Raw genomic sequence first — 25,886 nt, 5'->3', positions numbered from 1 at the left:
TAGACCTGAATTACCATCTTCAGGCCTAGCAGTGGTAATTCCTTCCCATATTTTCCCATTAGGTTTATCAACATCTCTTGTAGTTCTTTAACCCTGCCTGTGCCTCTGTTTCCTATCAAGAACCTGCCTGATTGTCCTAGTAAAGGTGAGATATTATGACCCAGCAATTCTACTCCTAGGCATCTACCCTAGAGAAAGCCTTGCAGATGTGTTCAGGAGTCCTACAGAAATATGTCCACAGCAGCATGATCCATGATCACGAAAAAAGGGAACTACCTGAATGTACATCCGTAATAGGAAGGGACAAGTCATTATCATAAAATAGCACAATGGAACACTGGAAAGCGGTAAAAGAATGGGTGAGCCAGCAACAGCTACCCAGAGTGACAAGGATATATTTCATAAAATGTCAAGTGAAAAAAAGCATAAGTGAAAAAAAACATACATAGCATGATTCTAAAACTAAACATTATACTGTTAAGGATTATACACAAAGGTAAGAAACATATAAGAAAGAGCGAAGGTAGGATAGAGGTTACCTCTGGTTTGAGAGGAAAAAGGCTGAGATCCAAGACATCACAGAGGTATCTTCAAGCACCCTGGTAATGCTCTGTGTTTGGCTGGTGGTAGGAACATGGCTGCTCTATTGTTCTTAACTGAACATATACGTAATGTATGTTCTTTTTTGGTATGTGATTTTTTCTCAAAATGTCAATTAAAATTTAGTAGCTGAAGAATACCCAAAAAGGGGTGGCATTTTAAGTAAAATGGTATGTGGTAGGTTAATAATAACCCATCAAAGATGTCCAGGTCCTAATTCTCCATAACCTGTGACTGTGTTGCCTTAGATAACAAAAGGGACTTGGCTGATGGCATGGTTTGCTGTGTCCCCACCCAAATCTCATCTTGAATTCCCATGTGTTGTGGGAGGCACCTGGCAGGAGGTAACTAAATCATGGGAACAAGTCTTTCCCATGCTGTTCTCATGATAGTGAATAAGTCTCACGAAATATAACAGTATTATAAGGTGGAGTTTCCCTGCACAAGCTCACTTTTTGCCTGCTGCCATCCATGTAAGATGTGACTTGCTCCTCCTTGCCTTCCACCATGATTGTGAGGCCTCCCTAGCCATATGGAACTGTAAGTCTGTTAAACCTCTTTTTCTTCCTACTCTCAGATCTGTCTCTAGCAGCAGCATGAAAACAGACTAATACAGCTGATTTGATTAAGTTAAAGATTCTGCAATGGGGAGATTATCCTGGATTATCTGGGTGGGTAATCACAGGGGTCCTTATAAATGGGAAGCAGGGGATTAAAGGCAGAAGGAGATGGGATGGTGGGTGCAGAGGCTGAAGTGATAAGTGTTGAAGAGGGTAGAAGAGGCCATAAGCCAAGGAATGTAGGCAGCCTTTAGCTGGAAAAGCTAAGGAAAAAATTCTCCCCTGGAACCTCCATAAAGAATGCAGCACTACTGATACTTTGAATTTAACCCTCATTTCAGGTTTCTGACTTCCACAACGGTAGGATAATACATTTGTATTATTGAAACCACTAAGTGTTTGGAAATTTATTACAGCAGCAGTAGAAAACTAAGACATGGTGGTTTGATGAGTTGGTTTCAGGAAATTTTGTTTTTTAATGGATCTTAGGGAACAATAAAAAAGAAATGATTTTAAGTGGAGATCTGTCACTAGTCTGAACCATGAGAAAACAAGGAAAAAAATGTGTTCTCGGATTGAAAATTAAAATCTCTGTTTAGAATGTTGCATTTACAAAGTATAACTGATTCCTCTAACTCATTTGCAGACCAAAGTCTTTCTATCTTGTGCATTCAGAATACATAGCTTGAATTTTAGGACTGTGCCAATGTGACATACATTTAGGTTGACAATCCCAGAGTTAGAACTCAGAATTTACTGCCTAATGACAATGTGTGATGTTTTTTTCTGAAAATAAAAATGTACTAAATTGTTGACCAGAACTTCAGGCTTAGGTACTTTGGTGCTTGAAAGAGCTGCCCGAAGTAACTGTAGCAAGGGCTAATTGGGAAAGCTTAGCTGACAATTATGGTTTTGCACCTGATTTTTAAAAGTATATACCTATGAGACAGAATATGACAAAAATGCAAAAGTGAATAAAAGGGAAAGAGTTGAAAATACAAGGACTTGCAGTTCAGTCTCTGACCCAGGATACTGTCACCCAATAGTTTCAGTAAGTGTCCCCTTATTTAACCCCTTATGGGTCTTATGTCTTTTCTATAAGATATAAGAGGATGGACCACACTAGGAGACGTGTCTGGAAAATTCTATACATTGATGCAGAAACATATGTTACACTATTTTTACCAGCTACTGCTCAGGGGGAAGTCACAATATGTGAGCCCAACTGCTGGCTTCACACATCCTCCATTAAGATTCTCAATGGTGAAGGTTGGTGAGTAAAAAGAAATATCTTTCCCAATAAATATAATTCCATAATTTGATATTGTGAGAAAAATACCATGTAACTCTATTTGCCCATAGTATTTTCTAAACATTTATTATTTGTATATAGGTTTTGAACTGGGAATACTTTATATGAAAATCTGAATGTTAAGAGAATTGAGGTTATCTCAAGATACAAATAATTTGCACTCTCAAATGTAGGTTATTATAAGCATGAAAAATGTGGTTGAAAATAAAATGCTAATTTTGATTTTTTTTTTTTCCTAGAGACGGGTTCTTGCTCTGTGGCCCAGGCTGGAGTGCAGTGGCACGATCATGGCTCACTGCAGCCTCATGCTCCTGGGCTCAAGCGATTCTCCTGCCTCATCCTCCAGAGTAGCTGGGACTACAGGTGGGCACAACTTGGCCCAGGTAATTTTTTTAATTAAAAAAAAATTTTTTTTTTTTTTGAAGAGACGTTGTCTCACTGTGCTGCCCAGGCTAGTCTCAAACACCCGGGCTCAAGTAATCCTCCCACCTCAGTCTTCCAAAGTGCTGGGATGACAGGTGTGAGCCACCACGCTTGGCTTAAACGCTAATTTTGAAAATCAGTATTTCAAATACCAGAATTCAAATTGTTCAGGTTGAATCTATTTCTGATTTATTTTTGCATCTTCACAGGGTGTCAAATACAATGTCTGAACCGTTGTCATAAGCATTCAGTACTTGCCGGGTACAGGTAGTCACTATGCCCACTTGCTTTAATTCTGAGTTACTTGCTTTAATTCTGAGTTCTCTTTAATACTCAGCAGTAGCTGGCATATGGGAGTTGCCAAGATGTTTCTTTGGGAAGCTCCGGGAAAACAAGAGTGGAAGTATAAATGGGAGAAGAGCAGGATATTTCTTACTGCTCCACTTCTTCACATGCAGCTGTTCTATATCAAACCACAATAGGTTAGAAAGGGATTGTTACTTAGACCGTCGGATGAGTATGTGTGAGATTACTGCAAGAACAGACCTTATGTGCCAAAATAACAAGTATGTGTTAAAATATTAGTGCAGATAAAATTTGAGCTAATTCCTAGCTCATTTTATCTAAGACTAGGCAGAATTCTCAAATACCGAAGAGCTTGTAATGTGAAGTAGCATATTCTAGCTAAAACCTGTTAGGGTTCTAGCAAGTATATGCTATATATAAACCTGCTAGGTTCTAGCAAGTGGTATGCACAATCATTGGTACAATCCTCTGCAGCAAAATAACATTCTCTATCACCTTAAAAATATGATCCAGGCTGTGGAGTCTACCAATCCTTGTATGAGTATCTTAATATTCACATGAACATAATAATGTGTAAAATTAAGGCAGTTTCAAGAAGAGAGAAAAATAAAATGGAAGATGAAGGTGCTATTATTTTCTTTATGATATTTAAAAATGTTCTTAAGATGAGAACATGTGGACACATGTGAGGGAACAACACACACTGGGGCCTGTCAGAGGGTGGAGGGGGAGGAGGGAGAACATCAGGAAGAATAACTAATGGATGCTGGGCTTAATACGTAGGCGATGGGTTGATCTCTGCAACCAACCACCATGGCACACATTTACCCATGTAACAAACCTGCACATCCTGCACATGGACCCCCAAATTTAAAATAAAAGTTGAAGAAAAGAAAAACATAATGAGAAACCACTATACACCTATCAGATTGTCTAAAATAAAGAGTACAATAATGAATGCTAAAATAAATAATAATAATAAAAAAGATCTTTGAGGGACTCCTGAAGAGAAAAGCTGTGGCCACATCATAACAGACCACCTTCTTGCTGCCCTATTTAATGTGGTCTTAACATCTATGAAATTATAAAATTGAACCATAAAAAAGTAATTTTCCAGAAAGTCAATTTATGAGCATGATTTTTCTATTACGCAATAACAAAAATGTGCATGCCACATATTAACATTGATCACACATAATTTCCTTGACCAATGGCAAATTTGCCAGATGATCTAGAACATAGTTAGATCTAGTTCTTATGCTATTATTGTATGGCTGGGTGCCTGGGTCAGGAACAGAAGTGGGGAATTTGGGAATATGTAGGTGTCCACAGGAGAGGGGCATGGCCTGCTTTTATATTAGTGATATGTGTTTGTTGAGAAATTGCTGTAGAATATATTCCAGCTCTTCCCAGCTTGCCTTTGCTCTATGGGACTCCAGGCACTTCATTATAAGTTTCATTTAACATGCAGATGTGTGAGTCTTATAGTCTGTGAACAGTTATAATATGGTTGAACAAGACTGTAAGGGATCACCTAACCTTCATGTGAATAATTAACTCATAAAGATTAGCATTAAAACATCTTAAATTCAAGAAATAAAGAGACCACCCAGCAATCTTTTTCTTGGGGGCAATCTCTACTTGTCTTTTTCATTGTCCTGTTGTCCAGGTAAGAGTTTTTGTGTCTAGCAGCAATTCCTCTATGGTTCATTTTAGAATAATAGTTTATTTCCTTATTTGAATGACTATCATCAGAATCCCTGGCCAGAATGATCCTCAAAAACTCTAGATACTCAAAAACAGCCTTTGAGTCACCCTGGAGCCACTTCTTAAAAGTGCTTGACCTCACCTTGCCCGACTCCTTTTTCATCCCTTTAGCTAGTCTGCTCTCTCTTCTTTGAATGCGGTTGGGTTCTGCAGTTTTTTCAGTGTGCTGTCCAAAACAGGATAGTTTCTTCCCTTTGACTAATGGGGAGGAGAGAAGAATTATGTTTCAGCCTTGCCTACTTTACTCCTATTGATTTGTGCTGGTATCATATTGACTTTTATCACAATAGCACTGAATTGCTGATTCATATTCGGCTGTGGCCAACCATTAGTTCTCTTTCTATTTTATTTGTTCATACTTGCTGTTCCCCATCATGTATTCATGGTGCCTGATAATTTTTTCAGAGTATATTACTCTGTACTTACCTTATTAAATATTTTTTAGCTGTTCCTAATAATCAAGTGTTAATATCTTCTTACAGCAAAATATGGGCATGTTTTATAAAGCACTATTATCTCTTTGAGTCTTTAGCATACTGTTTTGAACACATAGCTGATTTTGCATAGCTCTTCTCCAAAGCTACATATTATCTGATTATATGTATAAGTAAACTATCACTATTCATTTCATAGCATGTTATGTACATGTAGAGATTGCATAGTAGATGCTGAGTAAATATTTATTGATAGTTAATGACCACAGGCTGTTGTACATAGAAACCATTCCAAGTTCTTGTAGGAAACACTGATTTTTTTTAAAAAGCATGCTTTGGCCTGTCTTTCCTGTTTACATTTAAACAATAAGGATGAAAAACTACAAGCCAGAGGGCTTCTGTTGTTCTCAGTGAATAACTGAGATGGTGTTTTGGTGGCATGCTCACAAGGTTTGTGGAAATTAACTTCACACCAGGAACTCTGTATTGAAATAGATTGTTTAAGAATAATTCTTCTCTTTGAGAAGGGTGAGGGATTAATCTGCAGAAATGTTCATGCTAGAGCTGTGCATGTGTTGAAATTTGTCAGGGAGAAGATAAATCGGCCCTCCTTGAAAAGTAAATCGCACCATGGCTAATCCCTTGGGAAAGCTGGAGAATTGTTATGGTAGCAAAAGCAGCCTCGAAAAAGGAGGGACCATCACTGTTTACTTAGAAAGGAGAAAGATGGGGAGAAAACTTGATGGTAAAAGGAAATGAAGGTGTACATAACTTTGAAAATATGTTTATTCAAATATATATATGAAATGTAAGTATGACTGCACTGGGATTTTTATTTTTGGGAAATCATTTATGTGCTTTAAATTAAGAGTTGCACTTAGTACTGATAGGAAAAATATGTAACAATAGTTTGTCTGGGCACTGACCAATCAGAAGAGACATCAGGGGAGGTGCCTGAGCCGGGTCTCGAAGATGCCCCGCCCAGTGCCAGGTGTTAACCCTTAAGTGCTGACACAAAAGAAGTAGTTGAAAGGCCGCTTAAAATACTCAGAGCAGTGTCTATCCCTAATATGTATGGGAGATATTAATATTTTAACAACTAGTATGGCTATTCTGGAGTGTACCATCTAAATATCAGCTCTTATCCTAATATCCTAATATAAAAGTATTTAGAAATTTTACTGAAAAAATAACAGAAATTTTTTCAAAGAAATGATATATACTAAAGGAGAAGTCATAAAATGTCCATGAAATTTTGAATATCTTTAGTGTTGCCAGATTTAGCAAAACAAAACAAATAAAACAAAAAAGCTAAAAAGACCAAGAAAGCAAAATGCCCAGTTAAATGTGGAAATCAGATAAACAATGAATAGCTGTGATTTTTTTTTAAAGTGTTAATATGTCCCAAGAAATATTTGGGACATACTTATGCTAAAATATTTTTCATTATTTATATGATATTCAGGTTTAATTGGGAATTTTGTACTTTATCTGGCAACCCTAAATAGAATACATTTAGCAGGAAGTCTATCAATATTCTCCTGAAAGTGTTAAATGAAAGAGAAGAGAAAGATATGTTCAGGGAGCCCAGCACATTGAGATCACCTGAGAACACTTGACAGGAAGCCACTCTGGAATTCCAGTGTTGTGGAAAGAAATGTTAACTGCAGAATTACAGAACCCTGGCATAGAAAGGTTGCATATAATGAGATGTTTTTGAAATTATACTAAGAGGACATAAGGTGCCACTAGCATTTAAAAGAGTTGCATTTTCCAACTAGGAAATGCCAATCTAGTAATTATCAAATAGCATCTATCAAGTGCCTGTCTACATGGGCCACTGTGTAAGGTGTTTTACAAAGTGAGAAAAGAGACGTGGCAGATAGCCCTTGTCAGCCTGTAGTCTAGACATCTGCACTGAAATGGAATCATGAAGGGGATGACCGAAAAAAATGTTGATTAAAGATCCATAACCTCTTTCATTTACCCTAAACAGAGAAAACTTAGCTTGATTTATAGGATAGGGTTTTGTAAATCATTTTAAAATGCAGTTTTATTACATCCAAATGTTGATATGTACAATTTAGTAGGCTCGGAAATATATGCCATAGAACAGAATTTCTCAACCCAAGCACTATTGACATGTTGTATTGGATAATTCTCCCTTGTGCAGAAGGCTAGCCTGTGTATTGCAGTATTGTAGCAGCATTCCTGGTCTCTTCCTGCCGCGTGCCAGTTGCACACTCTCTGCCAGTCATGCTAATCAAAACTGCCTTCGGACATTGCCAAATGTACCCTGGGGGCGGGGGGCAAAATTGCCCAGAGTTGAGAACTACTCATTTAAGCAACTGCTGGAGAGAGATTCCTGGCAATGTAGGTGGGGGAAAGGTTTCTTCAGACTCACAAATGTGCGCATGATTCAGCTAGTTTCAAATATCTGCTATGTTCAGAAAGCCTTCATATTTAATCACCACCTGGTCCTATCCCAGAGATTCTGATTTAATTCATCTGGAATAGGGCATAGGCAACTGGACATTTAAAAAGGCTCCAAGTAATTCACTCTTTAGAGTGGTGGTTCTCAAACCTTAGGAAGCATCAGAATCACCTGGATGGCTTGTAAACACAGAACTCTGTTCTAAATTCCTGGAGTGGGGCCTGAGAATTTGCATTTCTCATAAGTGCTGAGCTGCTGCTTATGTTGCTGGTCTTTGGACCACACTTTGAGAACCACTAGTTTAGAGACACAATCCTGACCTTTCTCTGCCCCTCCATTTCCATTTTTCCAACAAAGGAGATATGGCTGACAGGGACACATGGAATTGATGAACTATAGATGCATACCTATATGGTTTCATCCCTACCAAGCACCCATTTTTGAATTTTCCCTTCTACAGGCTGAGCACATTCAGCTGTTATTTGCAGTGCAGTAAAACCATCTGCCCCCATGCTAGTACCTGGTAACCGGCCTGGCCAAATTCTAGACTGCAATATAGGAATCCAGCAGTGCTCACACATCTTAGCACTGTTCTTCAGTGATGGATCAGTAATGAAGCTGACAGTTTGAAAAGGGATTCTCCATCTGCCAGTCTCCTTTTTTGTCATAATTTGTTCTGACCTTGGATGGGAAATGGGAATAACTGATTGGAGCCCTCTTCCTACCAATCATATTTTAGTTCAGTGACTTGGGCTTCTGTTTTCTATAGAATCGGAGAGGAAAGGTGAGGACAAGGGGGCACACATATAACCCTTTCTCTGATGTCTACATATAACTCTTGATAAAACATAAAATTGTTGGAAACAAAATAACAGTACATAAAATGTGGGGAAGCAAAAATCTTGGGCTTTCATCTCGTGGCAATATAAAGTTTTTAGATGTTCATTAAGATAGAAAGTAAAAACAAAGAAGACCTTTAAGAATTTCCTGGAATAATCCACTAGTATTAAGGCTAACTTTTTTTATCTTACCCTCCGCTGAACCACATCGATGAAACTCACTTTCTTAGTTAAGGCAGCTGGAATTCTGGCTCACACTTGTGTCCATAACTCACTGTCTTGGTACTGTGCCTCATATTTTTGTTTCTCCACTATACTTTGCCTTGTGATATTATAATTCCAATTAATCAGGTTAAAAGTTGGCCTAGAAGAGGGTCATGGGAGCCCACTGATATTTGTTCATAGAACACTGCAGCAGTCTTTAAGGGAATTGCCTGCTAAAGTGCTATAGATATTAGAGTGACACATAAATATTCATATATTCATTGAAGATGGATTACATGAATAGAATAATGGACAAAGGTGGTTAGGAGAACCAGTCTATTAGAAAAATTTAAAATACAACCCTTCTGTCCTACAAGTAGAACATGAAAATTGCTATGCTAAGGGTATTTCTCATTCTCTACCTTGTCATTCTATGCAAATTCTAGAAGACCCAAGGGGATACCAACTCTTCCTCTCCACAAGGGCCACCAATTCCGTTTAAATTCTCTTCCTCCAGGAAAGATACCTTACAGTGACTCCTAAGGTACAAACAGCAGAGTTTGAAAAATGGTAGAGTGTATGTAAAGCATTCTGTGATTGAATCGTAGCTCCCAGAAAATGAACTCTCTGAGCTGTGCTTTCCTCTGGTCTGAGTGATGTATACATTTATTTATAAATACAGAATAATCATGGCCAGTGATAGCAAATTGTCTAACTCCTGGATTTTTATTTATATGAGTATTTCCTTCTTTTGCCTGTATTTAATCATTCCACTTAAGTGTTTCTAGAAGTTTCCCTGGACTTCCAAATGGCTAAATAAACCTATCTTAGTATCAGAAGGAAACTCAAGAAGGGATTCAGCTCAAATTCTACTTCTAGTCAAGATCCCCCCTTCAATTTTCAACAAAAAATGGTCTGTTCTCCCAAGTTCTTCCAGATCTGGTATCCCCTTACAAGCTAACTCTTGTTAGTGGGATGCAGCACTGAATCACTCTTGCTGTCAGGTCTCTTTCTTCTGGCTAGTTTGTGGTGTTTAAACCCATTTCCTCCACCTCATGGTGCTCAACTGCTCGGCTGCTCCCATACAGACACCTTCCACTTTTTGTGCCTCACTGGCAAAGCGACCTGTTGCTTGTTTCCTGGAATATGTAATCTGCCATTTTTCACAGTTGACTGTGTTAGTCTGGGTTCTCCAGAGAAACAGAAGCAATAGGATATACATACATACATACATACACATACACACACACACACACACACACACCCCAGTTGAGAGACAGAGAAACTGATTCACTGTAAATAATTGGCTTGGCAGGGCACAGTGACTTGGCACTTTGGGAGGCCGAGGTGGGCGGATCGCTTGAGCTCAGGTGCTCGAGACCAGCCTGGGCAACATGACAAAACCCCATCTTTACAAAAAGCATGAAAATCAGCCAGGCATGATGGAGTGCACCTGTAGTCTTAGCTACTCAGGAGGCTGAAGTGGGAGGATCACTTGAGTCTGGGAGGTCGAAGCTGCACTGAGCCATGATTACGCCACTGCACTCCAGCCTGGGCAGCAGCGTGAGACCCTGTCTCCATAACCAAACAAACAAAAAAGAATTGGCTTGTGTGAGAGGCTGAGAAGTCCCAAGATCTGCAGTCAGCAAGCTGGAGGCCCATGAGAGCCCATAATATAATTCCAGTCCAAGTCCAAAGGCCTAAGAAGCAGGAGATACAATGATATAAGTTTCAGTCAAGTCTGAGTCTGAAGGCAGGAGATCAGTGTCCCAGCTGGAAGACAGGCGGAGAGAAAGAATTCTTTCGTACTCAGCCTCTTATTCTATTCAGGCCTCTAAGGGACTGAATGAGGCCCACCCACACTGGGGAGGGCAATCTGCTTTACTTAATCTACCAATTCACATATAAATCGCATCCTGAAACACCTTTACAGACTCACCCAGAAATAATGTTTCACCAAATATGTGGGCATCCCATAGTCTAGTCAAGTTGACACATTAACTATCACCATGACACATTTTAATCCTTAAATCAGCATGCTCTTCTGTAAACCTTTCTAATAGCTCCATGATCCTTGTAAGATGTTAAAACTAACACTGGCCACAGCATGTAATGACAGCTGGACCTGGCTCAGAAGCAGGAAGGATTGCTTTCCAGCCTTGAAAAGGTAGCAAGATCCCTGTTAACACAACCTGCCAGCAGAGTGTGTTGAAGTTGTGAACATGGAGAGAAAAACAGTCCTTGCTCCTTGTTCCAGCCTACCATAGAAATTGTCCATTAGTCTTCTTTCAAGTCTCTACAAACGTGAGTATTTCCCTTTAAATCTAGAGGGCCCCAAGAGACCTGTATGTTTCAGAACTGGACCTAGGATTTGATTTGGGTGCTATTGATGATAACAGCAATGATACCACAGCTGCTCTTTATTAAATGCCTACTTAATGTTAGGCATTTTACAGAACTATCTCAGGGCCTTTGTCATCCTGCATAGTTGATATTTAATACGCCACTCTCATAGATGAGAAAAGGGACTCAGACAGGTAGGTAACTTACCTTGGGCAAGTGATGGTTCTGGGGTTCACATCCAGTTCACCTTCGAAGTCTGTTCTATTTTTCCTGCTTGCATGGTCCCAGACTTGACCAAGTAGGGGCAAATTCATTAAGTGACCTAGGCTTAGCTGGTACTGTCAAAAGACTCTGCATTACATGGGTTATGATGATGGGTCATATTAGATTTTGGGGAGCTGTTCCAAACTCCAGCCTAGGATCCTAACTGAAGGTTTGGTTTCCAGGGCTAAAAATGTCAAATTGATCTTGGCATCATCTGCACCATCTGACAAAGTGTCTTACACATAATAGGCAATCAAAAGATATTACCTGATTGGTTGATTGATTCATTGAGAGGCTGGTGCAGGCCTGTTGTAATGATACTAATTTAACTCCTCTGATTCTACTAAGAATCAGAAACATCTCCTGATGTTTCATCATCTCTGGGAATTTGCATGATATTGGGGATACTTAGATTTTAGTTCTGACACTGCTAATCTCAGGCTAGTTACTTAACTCTAAACCTTGATTCCCTCCATTTTAAAGAAATGGCTGGAACTGAATGTGTCTCTTTCACCGCGAACACTCTCCTGTTAGATGACATACTGAGGCTCTAAAAATTGATTTAGAGTTTGTAAGTTAAATGGTGACCGTGGTGAAGAAGACAGAGCCAGCATCTCCAGCCACTCACTCCTGGCAGGAGCTTATGTCATTTTAAAATTGAGTTAAGACAGGCTGGGCACGGTGGCTCACACCTGTAATCCCAGCACTTTGGGAGGCCAAGGCAGGAGGATCAATTGAGCTCAGGAGTTTGAGACTGGCATGGCCAACATGAGACCCATCTGTACCAAAAATACAAAAAATTAACTGGGCGTGGTGGCACACATATGTGGTCCCAGCTACTCAGGAGGCTAAGGTGGGAGGATCACTTGAGCTCGGGAGGTGGAGGTTGCAGTGAGCCAAGATTGTGCAACCACACTCTAGCCTGGGGGACAGAGCCAGACCTTGTCTAATAAAATAAAATAAAATAAATAAAATTGGGTTAAGACTGGTCATAGACCATCGACATGCTGGCAGCTGAGGATTTAAAGAGGAAGTTGTTAGGCCTGAGCTGGAGGTAAAGGTGACAGCAGATCAACTCAGGACTGTGCTCCATCGGGCAGATGAGAAGGGCATTGTTTCTGCTTTAAAGAATCCAGTTGCTATCACCACAGATTCCTGCCGTGGGGATTCCACGAGGCCTCTGTTAACTGCTATGGCAGCTTCTTCAAGAAGGGTCTTGACACAGCTCTTCAAGTCCCATCTGGGTCCGTTTTCATGCAGTAGGCAGCGCGCCTGCTGGGCGGGAGCACAGGCAAACAGACCTGCGTTTGCCCTCTGCCTCCAATGCTCTCTAGCACTGAGATCTAGTTCTTTATTGGAATAATGAGAACAATAATAATAATAGTTTCTTCCACCTAGAGTTATTCTGAGGATAAAATGAGATGATAAATTGTATGTAGATGATAAATCATATGCTTGGCTTAACAGCAAGCCTATAATAATGGGTAGCTATTATTATTCAGTGCTGTGGGATATTCACTACTGGTGCTGCTACCAGAAACAGAGATTGCACTGAGTGAGGACTCATGACGTGGATTCTTCCTTGTCCCTCCAGCCGTTCCGTACATTGACCTATTTGAAAATCGATGCTGAATTCATGAAGTGGGAGGCATCCTATGAGATTAGAATTTAGGATCTCAACATTGGAATTATTTTTTTTCCCATTCTCAATGCAGTCAGTAAAGTTTTATAACATACCTACTTTATGCAAACTACTATACTGGGCATAAAGAATCAAAGAGGAAGATACAGACTATGCCATTAAAGAGGTTATGGATTATTTAGATAGTGAATTACTTCTTAAATGAGCACTTGATTCCAGATGTGGTGGGTTAAATCGTGTCCCTCCCTAAAAAAATGCATTCTAGCCTCAGAATGTGACTTTATTTGGAAATAGAATCTTTGCAAATTTAACCAGATTATGATGACGTTATTAGGGTGGTACCTAATCCAACATGACTGGTGTCCTGATTAAAGGGGGGAAATTTGAACAGACACTCACACAGGAAGAACGCCATGTAAAGACAAAGGATTGGAGTGATGCATGTAAAAAGCCACGGAAAACCAAGGATTGCCAGCAAACCACCAGAAACCAGGAAGAGGCAAGTAGCAGGGTTTAGATGGAGAATGGCCCTGCCAACACCTTGATTTCAGACTTCCAGTCTCTAAACTGGGAGGCAATAACATTCTGTTTTTTAGGCCACCTGTTGTGTGGTACTTTGTTATGGCAGCCCTAGGAATTTAATACACTAGGCTGAGGGATAGATATGACTAGTGAAAATAAAATTATATGTGTGCATTGATTATGATATACACAAAGGGAGAGAGAGAGACACCCACAGTGGAACATTACTGAGATCTGATGAATGAGGAGAGAAAAGAACTTATACATGATGTGACATATAAGCTTGGTGTTCTGGTGGCCTTTGCATTATACCTAAGAAGAATGTTGATTTATTATTTCACCTCTGTTTTAGGGTCCCCAGAATGCTCTGGCCAAGAATAGTTTGGTAATGTGCACAATGAAAATTAGAAGTGACACTTGAACCACTTAAAAACATTCAAAGCATGAATACATTTTCTATTGTTTCACACACATTTAAGATTTTCAAGTTGTCTGATATTCTCCGTTTAGTAAACTCTGAAGTTGGTCTAAGTTTGGTTGGAATACTTGCATATTTATATTTTCTGGATTTATGTGCCAGGTTACAAAAGGAGACCCACACGAAATCCCTGAACTCCTGTGCCCACCCAGAGATTAACTTGGAGAGGTCAGGAGCTGTTTTCTCTCCATAGGCTTCAGTGGCCTGGTTGTCTGAGTTTTCAGAGACAGGATAAGTCCGCATATTATTTTTAAACAAATTTCTTACAACTCAAAAGCTTTCATATCTTACTCTCTTGGTAAGAGTCAAGTTTATTATCCACATCCATACAAACACAGCTGGCTACACAAACTGATCTAGGACAAAAAGTCAGAAACATGGAGCCATAGGATTCTGGGTAAATGTGCTTTCTAACAAAAACTGTCATATTTACAGAAAAGTAGACAACAGGATGAGAATCTTCTGCCTTTAGAATTAGCTGACTTTAAAAATTAATTTAACTCCGACATGTGACAAGAATTTTATACATCATTGCAAAATTAAAAAGGCACTTTGGAGTGGAAGTACTGATTACCGCATGTTTTTGATAGAGGTAATGGACTTTATTTAAAACACATTCTACCATTTTCTCCTGTGTTTTTCTTTGAGTCCACAAGGAAAGTTACTACACAAATTCAGGTTATTTTTATTGACAGTTATGTTATGGTGAAGCTAGATGAATAGAGTTTAAAGTTAAGTATTGTTGGGTATTTCCAGGCCACTTGGCACCTCAAACAGGTAAGCACTTTTTCTCAAAGAAAAGTGTGTTGTATTGATCTTGCTTTGCTCCAGTATTTGACAATTATATGAAATTTTAAGCATCTCTTTAGAATTCTCAGCTTTTTGAGGGCCAATTTCTATTCAGGTTTTTACGGCTAATCTCTTATGACATCTGTCATCCCAAGTATTTAAACTCTCATATGTTTCTTTGGTTTGCATTTCTTCATTTGTTTCTTTAAGCTCATTTCTTAGGTCAGTGAGGGTGTGTGTTATTTCTTTTATATCACAGGGCTTTGTCCACAGGGTAGACTAAACTCATGTTACTATGATGGAAATAAAACCTGGAAACTTCATACTGTGGCTCTCTCTGCCAAAGGGAAAGGGTCTTTTCTTCCTTTCTTTGTCTGACGCTGATACAAAAATCCTTGATCTTCATTCTCATGAGGTCTATAAAAGGCTTACTTTCTATTTTACCCTCTCTTCTCTCCTAAGAAATATATGTTTCTCACCATTTTTATTTCTTGCCTTATCATAGAAGTAGAGAAGTGCTTGACTCTGTGGAGTCCCATCCAGCCTGCCACGCTAATGAGGTCATTTTCCCTTATTAGCATGTGGGCAGGGAACTAAGGAGGGGAGGATAGAAAGGAGGACTAAAAGAAGAAGTTGGACGTGTATTCTTTTCAGTATTTTGAATGTTCAAGTACTGTTTTCCAAGGAAATCGACTATGAGACAGACAGAATGGGATCCTAGTCTTAGCTATGCCATTTCCTCACTGGTAACCGAGTTAGTTGCTTAATATTTTGGAGCTTTAGCGTCCTCATATGTAAAATGGGAATAATAGAACACTTTGCTTACCTTGTTGGGTGTGCTACTACAAATGCAAAGAATTAATTTTAGGCCAGTAAAGCTATCACAAACCAGGCTTCAAGAAGTTCAACATATTTTTTTTTTTTTTTGTAAGTTCATTTCATTCTGCTTTGTTTAGTCCTTCAAACTTCGGCCTGAGGTCAGCATCACTGACCCTTCATTGAGGCTTCCTGAACTGTGGAAGGGTCTGTTCCTCCCAGGAGAAGAAAGACAGTGCAGGATTAAACAGATACCTACTTTAACAGCAAGTCTGTACTCATGAAATGATTTGGTAGAATATATGAAACTGTCCGTACCAAGTCTATACTCATAAAATGATTGGGTAGAATATACTGAAACTATTTAAATTAATTGTATTATGAAGTTTCACCAAATGTAGAAAATATTTCCTGGCGGGAGGGGTGGGTGGTACCTCTGCAGTCTCCTGAGGAAGTCTATGCTGTGGAGTGTCCTCTGAGGAGAGGGCACATATGTAGCAACTATTAGGTTGAGGCATATGATATCATACCATTTGCCACTTTTGACTCCCGAAATGACAGTTTTACATGGCTCAATCTCATACATCTTCTAATGCTACCACAGTCTTCTGTGGGTTACAGAGTCATAGCATGGCCCCAGAGCTCTGCAGTCATAATGAGAGTAAAATTCTGCTGAAAACTTGTAGCTGTTACCAAAAATTTTTTTTCTTTCTCATTTTGCAAATCTGCCATATGTCTTTCTTTAATTTAAAAACAAAGAACATGAAGCGTAGCTGCCACATGTCTGGCAGAAATCTGTTTATGCCTGGAATCAGTAAATATCAAGATGCCTCTTTACACTGACTGGCAAAAGCTGCAAAAGTAAAATATGTAAACAAAAAAGAACTCCATGGCTAGGCGAGTGCATACTCCAAAGAGTATTAATTTGCATAATAAAGAGTTCAATATTCAGGAGATTATAAAATAGCAATTACTGCAGAGTTGCTATATTAAGGCTTCTAACAAATAAAGACATTTAAAATGCAATAGTTTGCCTTTACAAAGAACTTCTCCTAACATCTGTATTTTGAAACAAAATGTTATTTATTTTTTAAAGGGGTTTTAAATACTTTGCACATTTCTTTAGAAAAGAAGCAGAAATATCATAGCCAAAAAAAAATAGTGGTAAATAATCTATGGTTAAAAAAAGAAAATAAGCCATTATTATTATTATTATTATTATTTTTTCCAGTTGAAAAATGTTGCTGCAGAGGAGAGTGCCTTTCACCATCTGACAAGAGATTGGGAGACCAGTGGAGAGGTGTAGAATCAGACTGTGTCAGTAGTGGGTGGTACACTCAGGCAGGGGTAGCCACAGAAGTCATTGCATGTGAATAAACCATCATCTACTTATGCTAATGGTAAAGTAGATTTTCAGAAACACCATCTGTGGCTTTTAAAATGAATCAAGTGTTTCAGGTATTGTATATGCAAGTGCAGTTTCTACTTTCTTGACATACCGTAAGCATTTAACATTGGAAAAGAAATAGAGCTTTTGACGGTAGTGTATTTTTGCCATGAATGTCATAATTTAAATGCTCTTACATGGAACTCCTTGATTTCTCCGTAGAATTGGACTTAGAAATTTATATGTATATATTGCATTAACCACTTAACTAAATGTGCATCGATACTATAAGCCTTTAAAAAAAATCTTTGTTTCCTGCCGTAACGAAAATGCTGTGACATGAAGAGAAGATTCTATGTATACCTGTTTATCTCAGAAAACCTATTAAAGTTAAGCCCTTGGAAATGGAATAGTTGTTAGGCTAGTGGTTTCCCCAACAAGGATGGGAACTGGAAGGATGAGAAACAAGAAGACCAAGAAAACTAACAGTGGAAGACCCAGAAAACCAACAATCAATGTGCACATTTTGGGCACTGGAAACTGTGCTGGAAAGTGGGGCATTCAATAACACAGTGCTGGGATTACATTACACCAAAAAGTTGTAGACATCACAGTGGCTCCAGGGTTTAAAATTCCCAGGGTACCATCCAAAGGGACAGTTTATCTATTGGTGTATGGAAGAAGCCTGCTCGGATTAAGACTCCATAATTATTGACCCCATTTTTTAAGGAGAGGCACTCCCAATAAAATTTTATTTTTTATATTTAGTAATCTCTAACAATATTTTTGAAGTATTTATATTGTTTTGTTAAATTGAATATTGTTAATACTTTCAATAAAAACTATCCAGATGGCTCTAATGCTTAGAGCCTCATAATGGCAGGCCATTTTTTAAGTTAAAAATTTCAGTGTATATTTTTGTTGTTGTTGTTGTTGTTGCAGAGACATATGATAACATAATCAATGAAAGGCTTTCAAATATTAAACACTTATTACAGTAAGATAAAATTGTGTGCAAAAAGAGGAGTGAAAACCCAATTTCAACAGAAAGAAAGAATCATGCAAAATTGGCAACTGTTTAAAAGAATTAGTTGAATCTATTTTTCAGTGATCCATTGGTAGATGTGAAATCACTGTGGCATTTATATTCCATTGAATTTATTGAAAAGAGTGATAAAATTGTATTTTAAAATGTCAATATTACATTCTTTACAACTCTTCTCACTTATGATTAATTTAAGATGTCAGCTTGAAATGTGTGAGAGGGTACCTAGTTTTTCAAGTTCATGGTCATTTTTGTCCCTCCTTTTATTAGTAGCCTCAGAGAAGATGCCTCTTGAAGGCTAAGATTTCAAAGAAGTTTAAACTTCAGGTTATCTTCTTTTGACTATTCAAAAAAAAAAAAACTTTGATTTTTAGTACATTGCAAGGTAGATGAAGGTATACATGATGTCTTCACCCATTTCCACCACCGACCCCTATGCTTGTTCTGTATTTGCTTATTGTACTTCAAGTCAAAGATAGTGTCTAGCTCCATAAGGCATTTTCCAAGGATTTGATAAAGATTTTTGAAAATTAGGCTGAAATATTCATCTGTCTATAGCCTGAAAAACCTTTTTTTTCCTGTTGAAAACTTACCTGCTTGGAAGCTCAGCTCATGGCATTAAATCTTTCTTTTAGATGTTTATGAATGAAATTCCAGGCTTGTGGTACATTGTGTCCTTCTGCTGCCGTGTGTCCTGGCTTCCTCTTGGTGACTGGGTGTCTCCTTTTTTTTCTTTTTTTTTTAACTAGGCTGGGCTTTTCCTCCATTGTCACATGGGGAAAAAAAATTCAGGGACATCATTGCTGTTGTTACAGTTTCCTTATCCTTCCAGGCTTCTCTTAAGGTCTTAGCCACTGTCAGTAGAATCATCTTGAAGTGATCACGTTTTCTCCATATTACAAGATAACTAATACTTGGCCTTTATGTCCCTTACAACTCTTTTTTTTTTTCTGTTATCTTAAAAAAAAAATAGAGACAGTGTCTCACTATGTCAGGCAGGCTGGTCTCAAACTCCTGAGCTCAAATGATCCTCCTGCCTCAGCTTCCCAAAGTGCTAGGAAGAGCATGCTAGGTGGGGCAGGAGCCACCATGGCTGACCCCCTCACAAGTCTTGATATTTCCAAATCTTCATGCTATGTCCCATTTGCCAACATTTCCCACTTTGTCCCTTAAAATTACCATAATTATTAGGTCAATAAAAATTAAATAAAAGTGTAAAGCTGTCAACTCCATAAATGTTGTTAGGTCTGATCTAACCTAGTCAGAATTACAATTCTGCTTTATTCCCAAGAGAAGTATAGGATGCCCTCACAAAAAAGTCTTTTGAGCTCCCTGAATCATCATATAATCAAGCATCAGATTCTTACCCTGTGAAATAAACTTCATTAATTATGTTAGCAAGTTTAGCACATCTCCTGCCTTGTTTAGAAACTCCTGGGTTATGAATATGAGGATGATGTGATAGCATAACGCCAAAGAATGTGAAACATGAAGAAGGCAATGAGATATCAAACACAAGTTTTCAATTAGCCATGCTAAGAAGCTATGCTTCCCTTGCTTTCCACCACAAAGTAATGTCTGAGTAGGTTTGGTGTAGATGTAACGAGAAGTGAGAATAGTGGCTGATGTTCCACTGAAATGCACTGGTAGCCGGTACTAGATATTAAAATAATGAAATAATTTTGCACCCATTGGTGAGCAACCACTAGCCCAGCACCAAGTGCACTCACCACCACCTCTTTGCCTGAGCTGCCTCAGCTTCTCCCTGAACCCCTAACTAAAACAAGCCTAGATCTGGGAATTAACAAGGTGATCCCAGGCAGGGCTGTAGGCCTCATGGATCCTGCTCTAGCATCTCAACCAGCATCTGTTCTGATCCGTCAGTACCTAGACAATCTAGTTGCCCAATATTTTAAATATATCCCTGGTTAAGACTATCATTTTACACTCTCGAACTTAATTTTTGGCCCTTTGCCTTGTCCTTTCTTTGCAGAACTGTTGGGCCCAATTTTTCACAGTTTGAGAATAGGAATAAACCCAGGGTTGATAGCATCTATTTGATTTATGCACATTTTAGTGCATTTGTTACTTGTTTCTTGGTTCTGTGTTTTGTGATGGTGGTGTCACTGTTTCCCTACACCATAATTTCCTGGTGCACTTCACTGCTCCTTCATCACACAAGAAACTGTAAGGGTCAGTGATCTTCGGCGCCACCACTTCCATTTCCTCATTACAAAAATTGACCTTCTTTCTGTTGTTTGAAAGGGCTCAGGCCACTGTCATTCAGATTTCAGGACTGTTGAACAGTAATAACAGTATAGGAGGAACAGGCAACCAGCGCAGCAGCTGGGCATTGTGCTCTCTTCCTGGAATCCATTTTGGATCTCTTAGTGTAGCCAGCAGGCGCTGCTTGCAGCCTTTCCCCAGCGTTATATTTTATAGTAATTCCCTACTTGTCATTAAATCATTTAGCTGTATTAAAGCATTGTACTCTACTCTGTGAATATTAGCCAAGGTTCTTGTACTTTCTAGGCAATTTAGTGTTTATAACTCACGTCACTCAACTCAGTATGTACAACTAGCATCATGGAAAAATAAACCAGTCAGTAATTCCTGTTAAACTACCCACAGCCTTCTCATCATCTATGAATTTGGTGAGTGTGTGTGTGTGCATGCGTGTGTGTGTGGGAGGACAAGTGTGAAACCAGCTCAAACATGAAAAATAAAAGTACTAGGAAAAATAAAAATCAGACCTCTCATCTTTTCCTATAGGGTGGCTCCCCTATTTGTTCTTTTATTTCACATCTACGGTAATCCCACCAAGTACTGTACTGTTTTCTGAGTGCCTGGTTGTTCTTTGAAGAGGAATTTTATACACTGAAGTAGGATGTTGGAATACAAAATTATCATTATTAACTTAAAAATAATAACCTCCACGTATTAAGCAAAAATTTCCTTTTTAAATAAGTTAATTTAATTTTAAGTTAATACATGTGCAGGACGTGCAGGTTTGTTCCACAGGTAAACGTGTGCCATGGTGGTTTGCTGCACCTATCAACCCATCACCGAGGTATTAAGCCCCACATGCCTTAGCTATTTATACTGATGCTCTTCTTCCCCCTGCCCCCCTGACAGGCCCCAGTGTGTGTTGTTCTCTTCCATGTGTTCCTGTGTTCTCATTTTCCAGCTCCCACTTATAAGTGAGAACATGCAGTGTTTAGTTTTCTGTTCCTGTGTTAGTGTGCTGAGGATAATGGTTTTCAGTTCCATCCATGTCCCTGCAAAGGACATGATCTTATTCCTTTTTATGGCTGCATAGTATTCCACAGTGTATATGTACCACATTTTCTTTATCCAGTCTATCATTGATAGGCATTTGGTTGATTCCATGTCTTTACCATTGTGAATAGTGCTGCAGTAAACATATACATACATGTATCTTTATAGTAGAATGATTTATATTCCTTTGGGCATATACCCAGTAATGGATTGCTGGGTGGTTTTATGTTTTTGAGGAGTCACCACACTGTCTTCCTCAATGATTGAACTAATTTACATTCCCACCAACAGTGTGAAAGTATTCCTATTTCTCCACAGCTTCACCAGCATCTGTTGTTTCCTGACTTTTTAAAAATTGCCATTGTGACTGGCATGAGATAGCATCTCATTGTGGCTTTGATTTGCATTTCTCTAATGATCAGTGATATTGAGCTTTTTTTCATGTTTGTTGGCTGCATAAATGTCTTCTTTTGAGAACTATCTGTTCATATCCCTCACCTATTTTTTGATGGGGTTGTTTGTTTTTTTCCTTGTAAATTTGTTTAAGCTCCTTGTAGATTCTGGATATTAGCCCTTTGTCAGATGGATAGATTGCAAAAATTTTCTCCCATTCTGTAGGTTGCCTATTCACGCTGATGATAGTTTCTTTTGCTGTGCAGAAGCTCTTTAGTTTAATAAGATCCCATTTGTCAATTTTGGCTTTTGTTGCAATTGCTCTTGGTGTTTTAGTCATGAAGTCTTTACACATGCCTATGTCCTGAATGGTATTGCCTGGGTTTTCTTCTAGGGTTTTTATGGTTTTAAGTCTTAGGTTTAAGTCTTTAATCCATCTTGAGTTAACTTTTGTATAAGTTGTAAGGAAGGGGTCCAGTTTCAGTTTTCCGCATATGGCTAGCCAGTTTTCCCAACACCATTTATTAAATAAGGAATCCTTTCCCCATTTCTTGTTTTTGTGAGGTTTGTCAAAGATCAGATGGTTGTAGATGTGTGGTGTTATTTCTGAGGCCTCTGTTCTGTTCCATTGGTCTATATATCTGTTTTAGTACCAGTACCATGCTGTTTTGTTTACTGTAGACTTGTAGTGTAGTTTGAAGTCAGGTAGCGTGATGCCTCCAGCTTTGTTCTTTTGCTTAGGATTGTCTTGGCTATACAGGCTCTTTTTTTGGTTCCATATGAAATTTAAAGTTGTTTTTTCTAATTCTATGAAGAAAGTCAACGGTAGCTTGATGGGGATAGTATTAATTCAAAAATTACTTTGGGCAGTGTGGCCATATTCATGATATTGATTCTTTCTATCCATGATCATGGAATGTTTTTCCATTTGTTTGTGTCCTCTCTTACTTCCTTGAGCAGTGGTTTGTAGTTCTTGAAGAGGTCCTTCACATTCCTTGTAAGTTGTATTCCTAGGTATTTTATTTTCATTGTAGCAATTGTGAATGGGAGTTTACTCATGATTTGGCTCTCTGTTTCTCTATTATTGGTGTATAGGAATGCTTGTCATTTTTGCACATTGATTTTGTATCCTGAGATTTTGCTGAAGTTGCTTATCAGCTTAAGGAGATTTTGGGCTGAGATGATGGGGTTTTCTAAATATACAATCATGTCTTCTGCAAACAGAAACAATTTGATTTCCTCTCTTACTATTTGAATACCCTTTCTTTCTTTCTCTTGCCTGATTGCCTGGCCAGAACTTCCAATACTATGTTGAATAGGAGTGGTGAGAGAGGGCATCCTTGTCTTGTGCCGGTTTTCAAAGGGAATGCTTCCAGCTTTTGCCCATTCAGTATGATAATGGCTGTGTGTTTATCATAAATAGCTCTTATTATTTTGAGATATGTTCCATCAATACCTAGTTGATTGAGAGTTTTTAGCATGAAGGGGTGTTGAATTTTATCGAAAGCCTTTTCTGCATCTATTGAGATAATTATGTGGTTTTTGTTGTTGGTTCTGTTTATGTGATGGATTACGTTTATTGATTTGCATATGTTAAACTACACTTGCATCCTGGGGATGAAGCTGACTTGATCGTCGTGGATAAGCTTTTTAGTGTGCTGCTGGATTTGGTTTGCCAGTATTTTATTAAGGATTTTCACATTGATGTTCATCAGGGATATTGGCCTGAAATTCTCTTTTTTTGAAGTGTCTCTGCCTGGTTTTGATATCAGGATGATGCTGGTCTCATAAAATGAGTTAGGGAGAAGTCCCCCTTTTCCTATTGTTTGGAATAGTTTTAGAAGGAATGGCACCAGCTCCTCTTTGTACCTCTGGTAGAATTCAGCTGTGAATCTGTCTGGTCCTGGGCTGTTTTTGGTTGGTAGGCTATTAATTACTGCTTCAGTTTCAGAACTTGTTATCGGTTTATTAAGGTACTCAACTTCTTCCAGGTTAGTCTTGGGAGGGTGTATGAGTCCAGGAATTTATCCATTTCTTCTAGATTTTCTAGTTTATTTGCATAGAGGTGTTTATAGTATTCTCTGATGGTAGTTTGTATTTCTGTGGGATCAGTGGTGATAGCCACTTTATCATTTTTTATTGTGTCTGTTTCATTCTTATCTCTTTTCATCTTTATTAGTCTGACTTGTGGTCTATTTTATTAATCTTTTCCAGAAAAAACCCAGCTCCTGGATTCATTGATTTTTTTGAAGGGTTTTTTTGTGTCTCTATCTCCTTCAGTTCTGCCCTGATCTTAGTTATTTCTTATCTTCTGCTAGCTTTTGAATTTATTTGCTTTTGCTTCTCTAGTTCTTTTAATTGTGATGTTAGGGTATTGATTTTAGATCTTTCCCACTTTCTCCCATGGGCATTTAGTGCTATAAATTTCCCTCTAAACACTGCTGTAACTGTGTCCCAGAGATTCTGGTACATTGTCTCTTTGTTCTCATTGGTTTCAAATAACTTCTTAATTTCTGCCTTAATTTCATTATTTACCCAAGAGTCATTCAGCAGCAAGTTGTTCAATTTCCACATTGTTGTGCGGTTTTGAGTGAGTTTCTTAATCCTGAGTTCTAGTTTGATTGCACTGTGGTCTGAGAGACTGTTTGTTATGATTTCAGTTCTTTTGCATATGCTGAGGAGTGTTTTACTTCCAATCATGTGACCAATTTTAGAGTAAGTGCCATGTGGCACCAAGAAAAATGTATATTTTTTTGATTTGGGGTAGAGAGCTCTTGTGGATATCTATCAGGTCCACTTGGTCCAGAGCTGAGTTCAAGTCCTGAATATCCTTTTTAGTTTTCTGTTTGATCTGTCTAATATTGACAGTGTGATGTTAAAATCTCCCACTATTATTGTGTGGGAGTCTAAGTCTCTTTTTAGGTCTCTAAGAGCTTGCTTTATGTACCTGGGTGCTCCTGTATTGGGTGTGTATATATTTAGGATAGTTAGCTCTTCTTGTTGAATTGATCCCTTTAACATCATGCAATGGCCCTCTTAGTCTTTTTTTATCTTTGTTGATTTAAAGTCTGTTTTATCAGAAACTAGGATTGCAACCCCTGCTTTTTTTGACTTTCCATTTGCTTGGTAAATATTCCTCCATCCCTTTATTTTGAGCCCGTGTGTCTCTCTGCACATGAGATGGGCCTCCTGAATACAGCACACCAATGGGTCTTGACTTTTTATCCAATTTGCCAGTCTGTGCCTTTTAATTGGGGTATTTAGCCCACTTACATTTAAGGTTAATATTGTTATGTGTAAATTTGATCCTGTCATTATGATGTTAGCTGGTTATTTTTGCCCATTAGTTGATGCAGTTTCTTCATAGTGTTGATGATCTTTACAATTTGGTATGTTTTTGCAGTGGCTCGTACCAGCTTTTCCTTTCCATATTTAGTGCTTTCTTCAGGAGCTCTTGTAAGGCAGGCCTGGGGGTGAAAGAATCTCTCAGCATTTGCTTGTCTATAAATGATTTTATTTCTCCTTCGCTTATGAAGCTTAGTTTGGCTGGATATGAAATTCTGGGTGGAAAATTCTTTTCTTTAAGAATGTTGCATATTGGCTTGTAGGGTTTTTTGTGGCTTGTGGCTTGTAGGGTTTCTGCCAAGAGATACACTGTTAGTCTAATGGGCTTCCCTTTGTGGGTAACCCAACCTTTCTCTCTGGCTGCCCTTAATATTTTTTCCTTAATTTCAATCTTGGTGAATCTGACAATTACGTGCCTTGGGGTTGCTCTTCTTGAGGAATATCTTTGTGGTGTTCTCTGTATTTCCTGAATTTGAATGTTGGCCTGACTTGCTAGATTCTCAAAAGAAGACATTTATGCAGCCAACAAACATGAAAAAAAGCTCATCATCACTGGTCATTAGATAAATGCAAATCAAAACCACAATGGGATACCATCTCATGCCAGTTAGAATGGCAATCATTAAAAAGTCAGGAAACAACAGATGCTGGAGAGGATGTGGAGAAATAGGAACACTTTGTGCTGTTGATGGGAGTGTCAATTA

The 25,886-nt window shown here is 38.5% G+C and overlaps 1 protein-coding gene across 1 annotated transcript in view; it reads left to right on the top strand.

Annotated features, from left to right (window-relative positions):
- The window catches only part of LOC134739828 (zinc finger protein 283-like), a 90,022-nt gene extending 71,206 nt beyond the window's left edge, over positions 1 to 18,816 (top strand). The window contains exons 3-4 of the mRNA XM_063667143.1: positions 2,712 to 2,855; positions 16,965 to 18,816. Coding sequence (XP_063523213.1) covers positions 2,712 to 2,855; positions 16,965 to 17,110 — 290 coding nt within the window. The 3' untranslated portion in view covers positions 17,111 to 18,816. The remainder of the gene's footprint in view (positions 1 to 2,711; positions 2,856 to 16,964) is intronic.
- Positions 18,817 to 25,886: the final 7,070 nt, after the last annotated feature.

This window comes from Pongo pygmaeus, chromosome 6, assembly GCF_028885625.2.
Source record: "Pongo pygmaeus isolate AG05252 chromosome 6, NHGRI_mPonPyg2-v2.0_pri, whole genome shotgun sequence".
Taxonomy (NCBI): Eukaryota; Metazoa; Chordata; class Mammalia; order Primates; family Hominidae; genus Pongo; species Pongo pygmaeus.
This window is presented reverse-complemented; position numbering and strand designations above follow the sequence as displayed.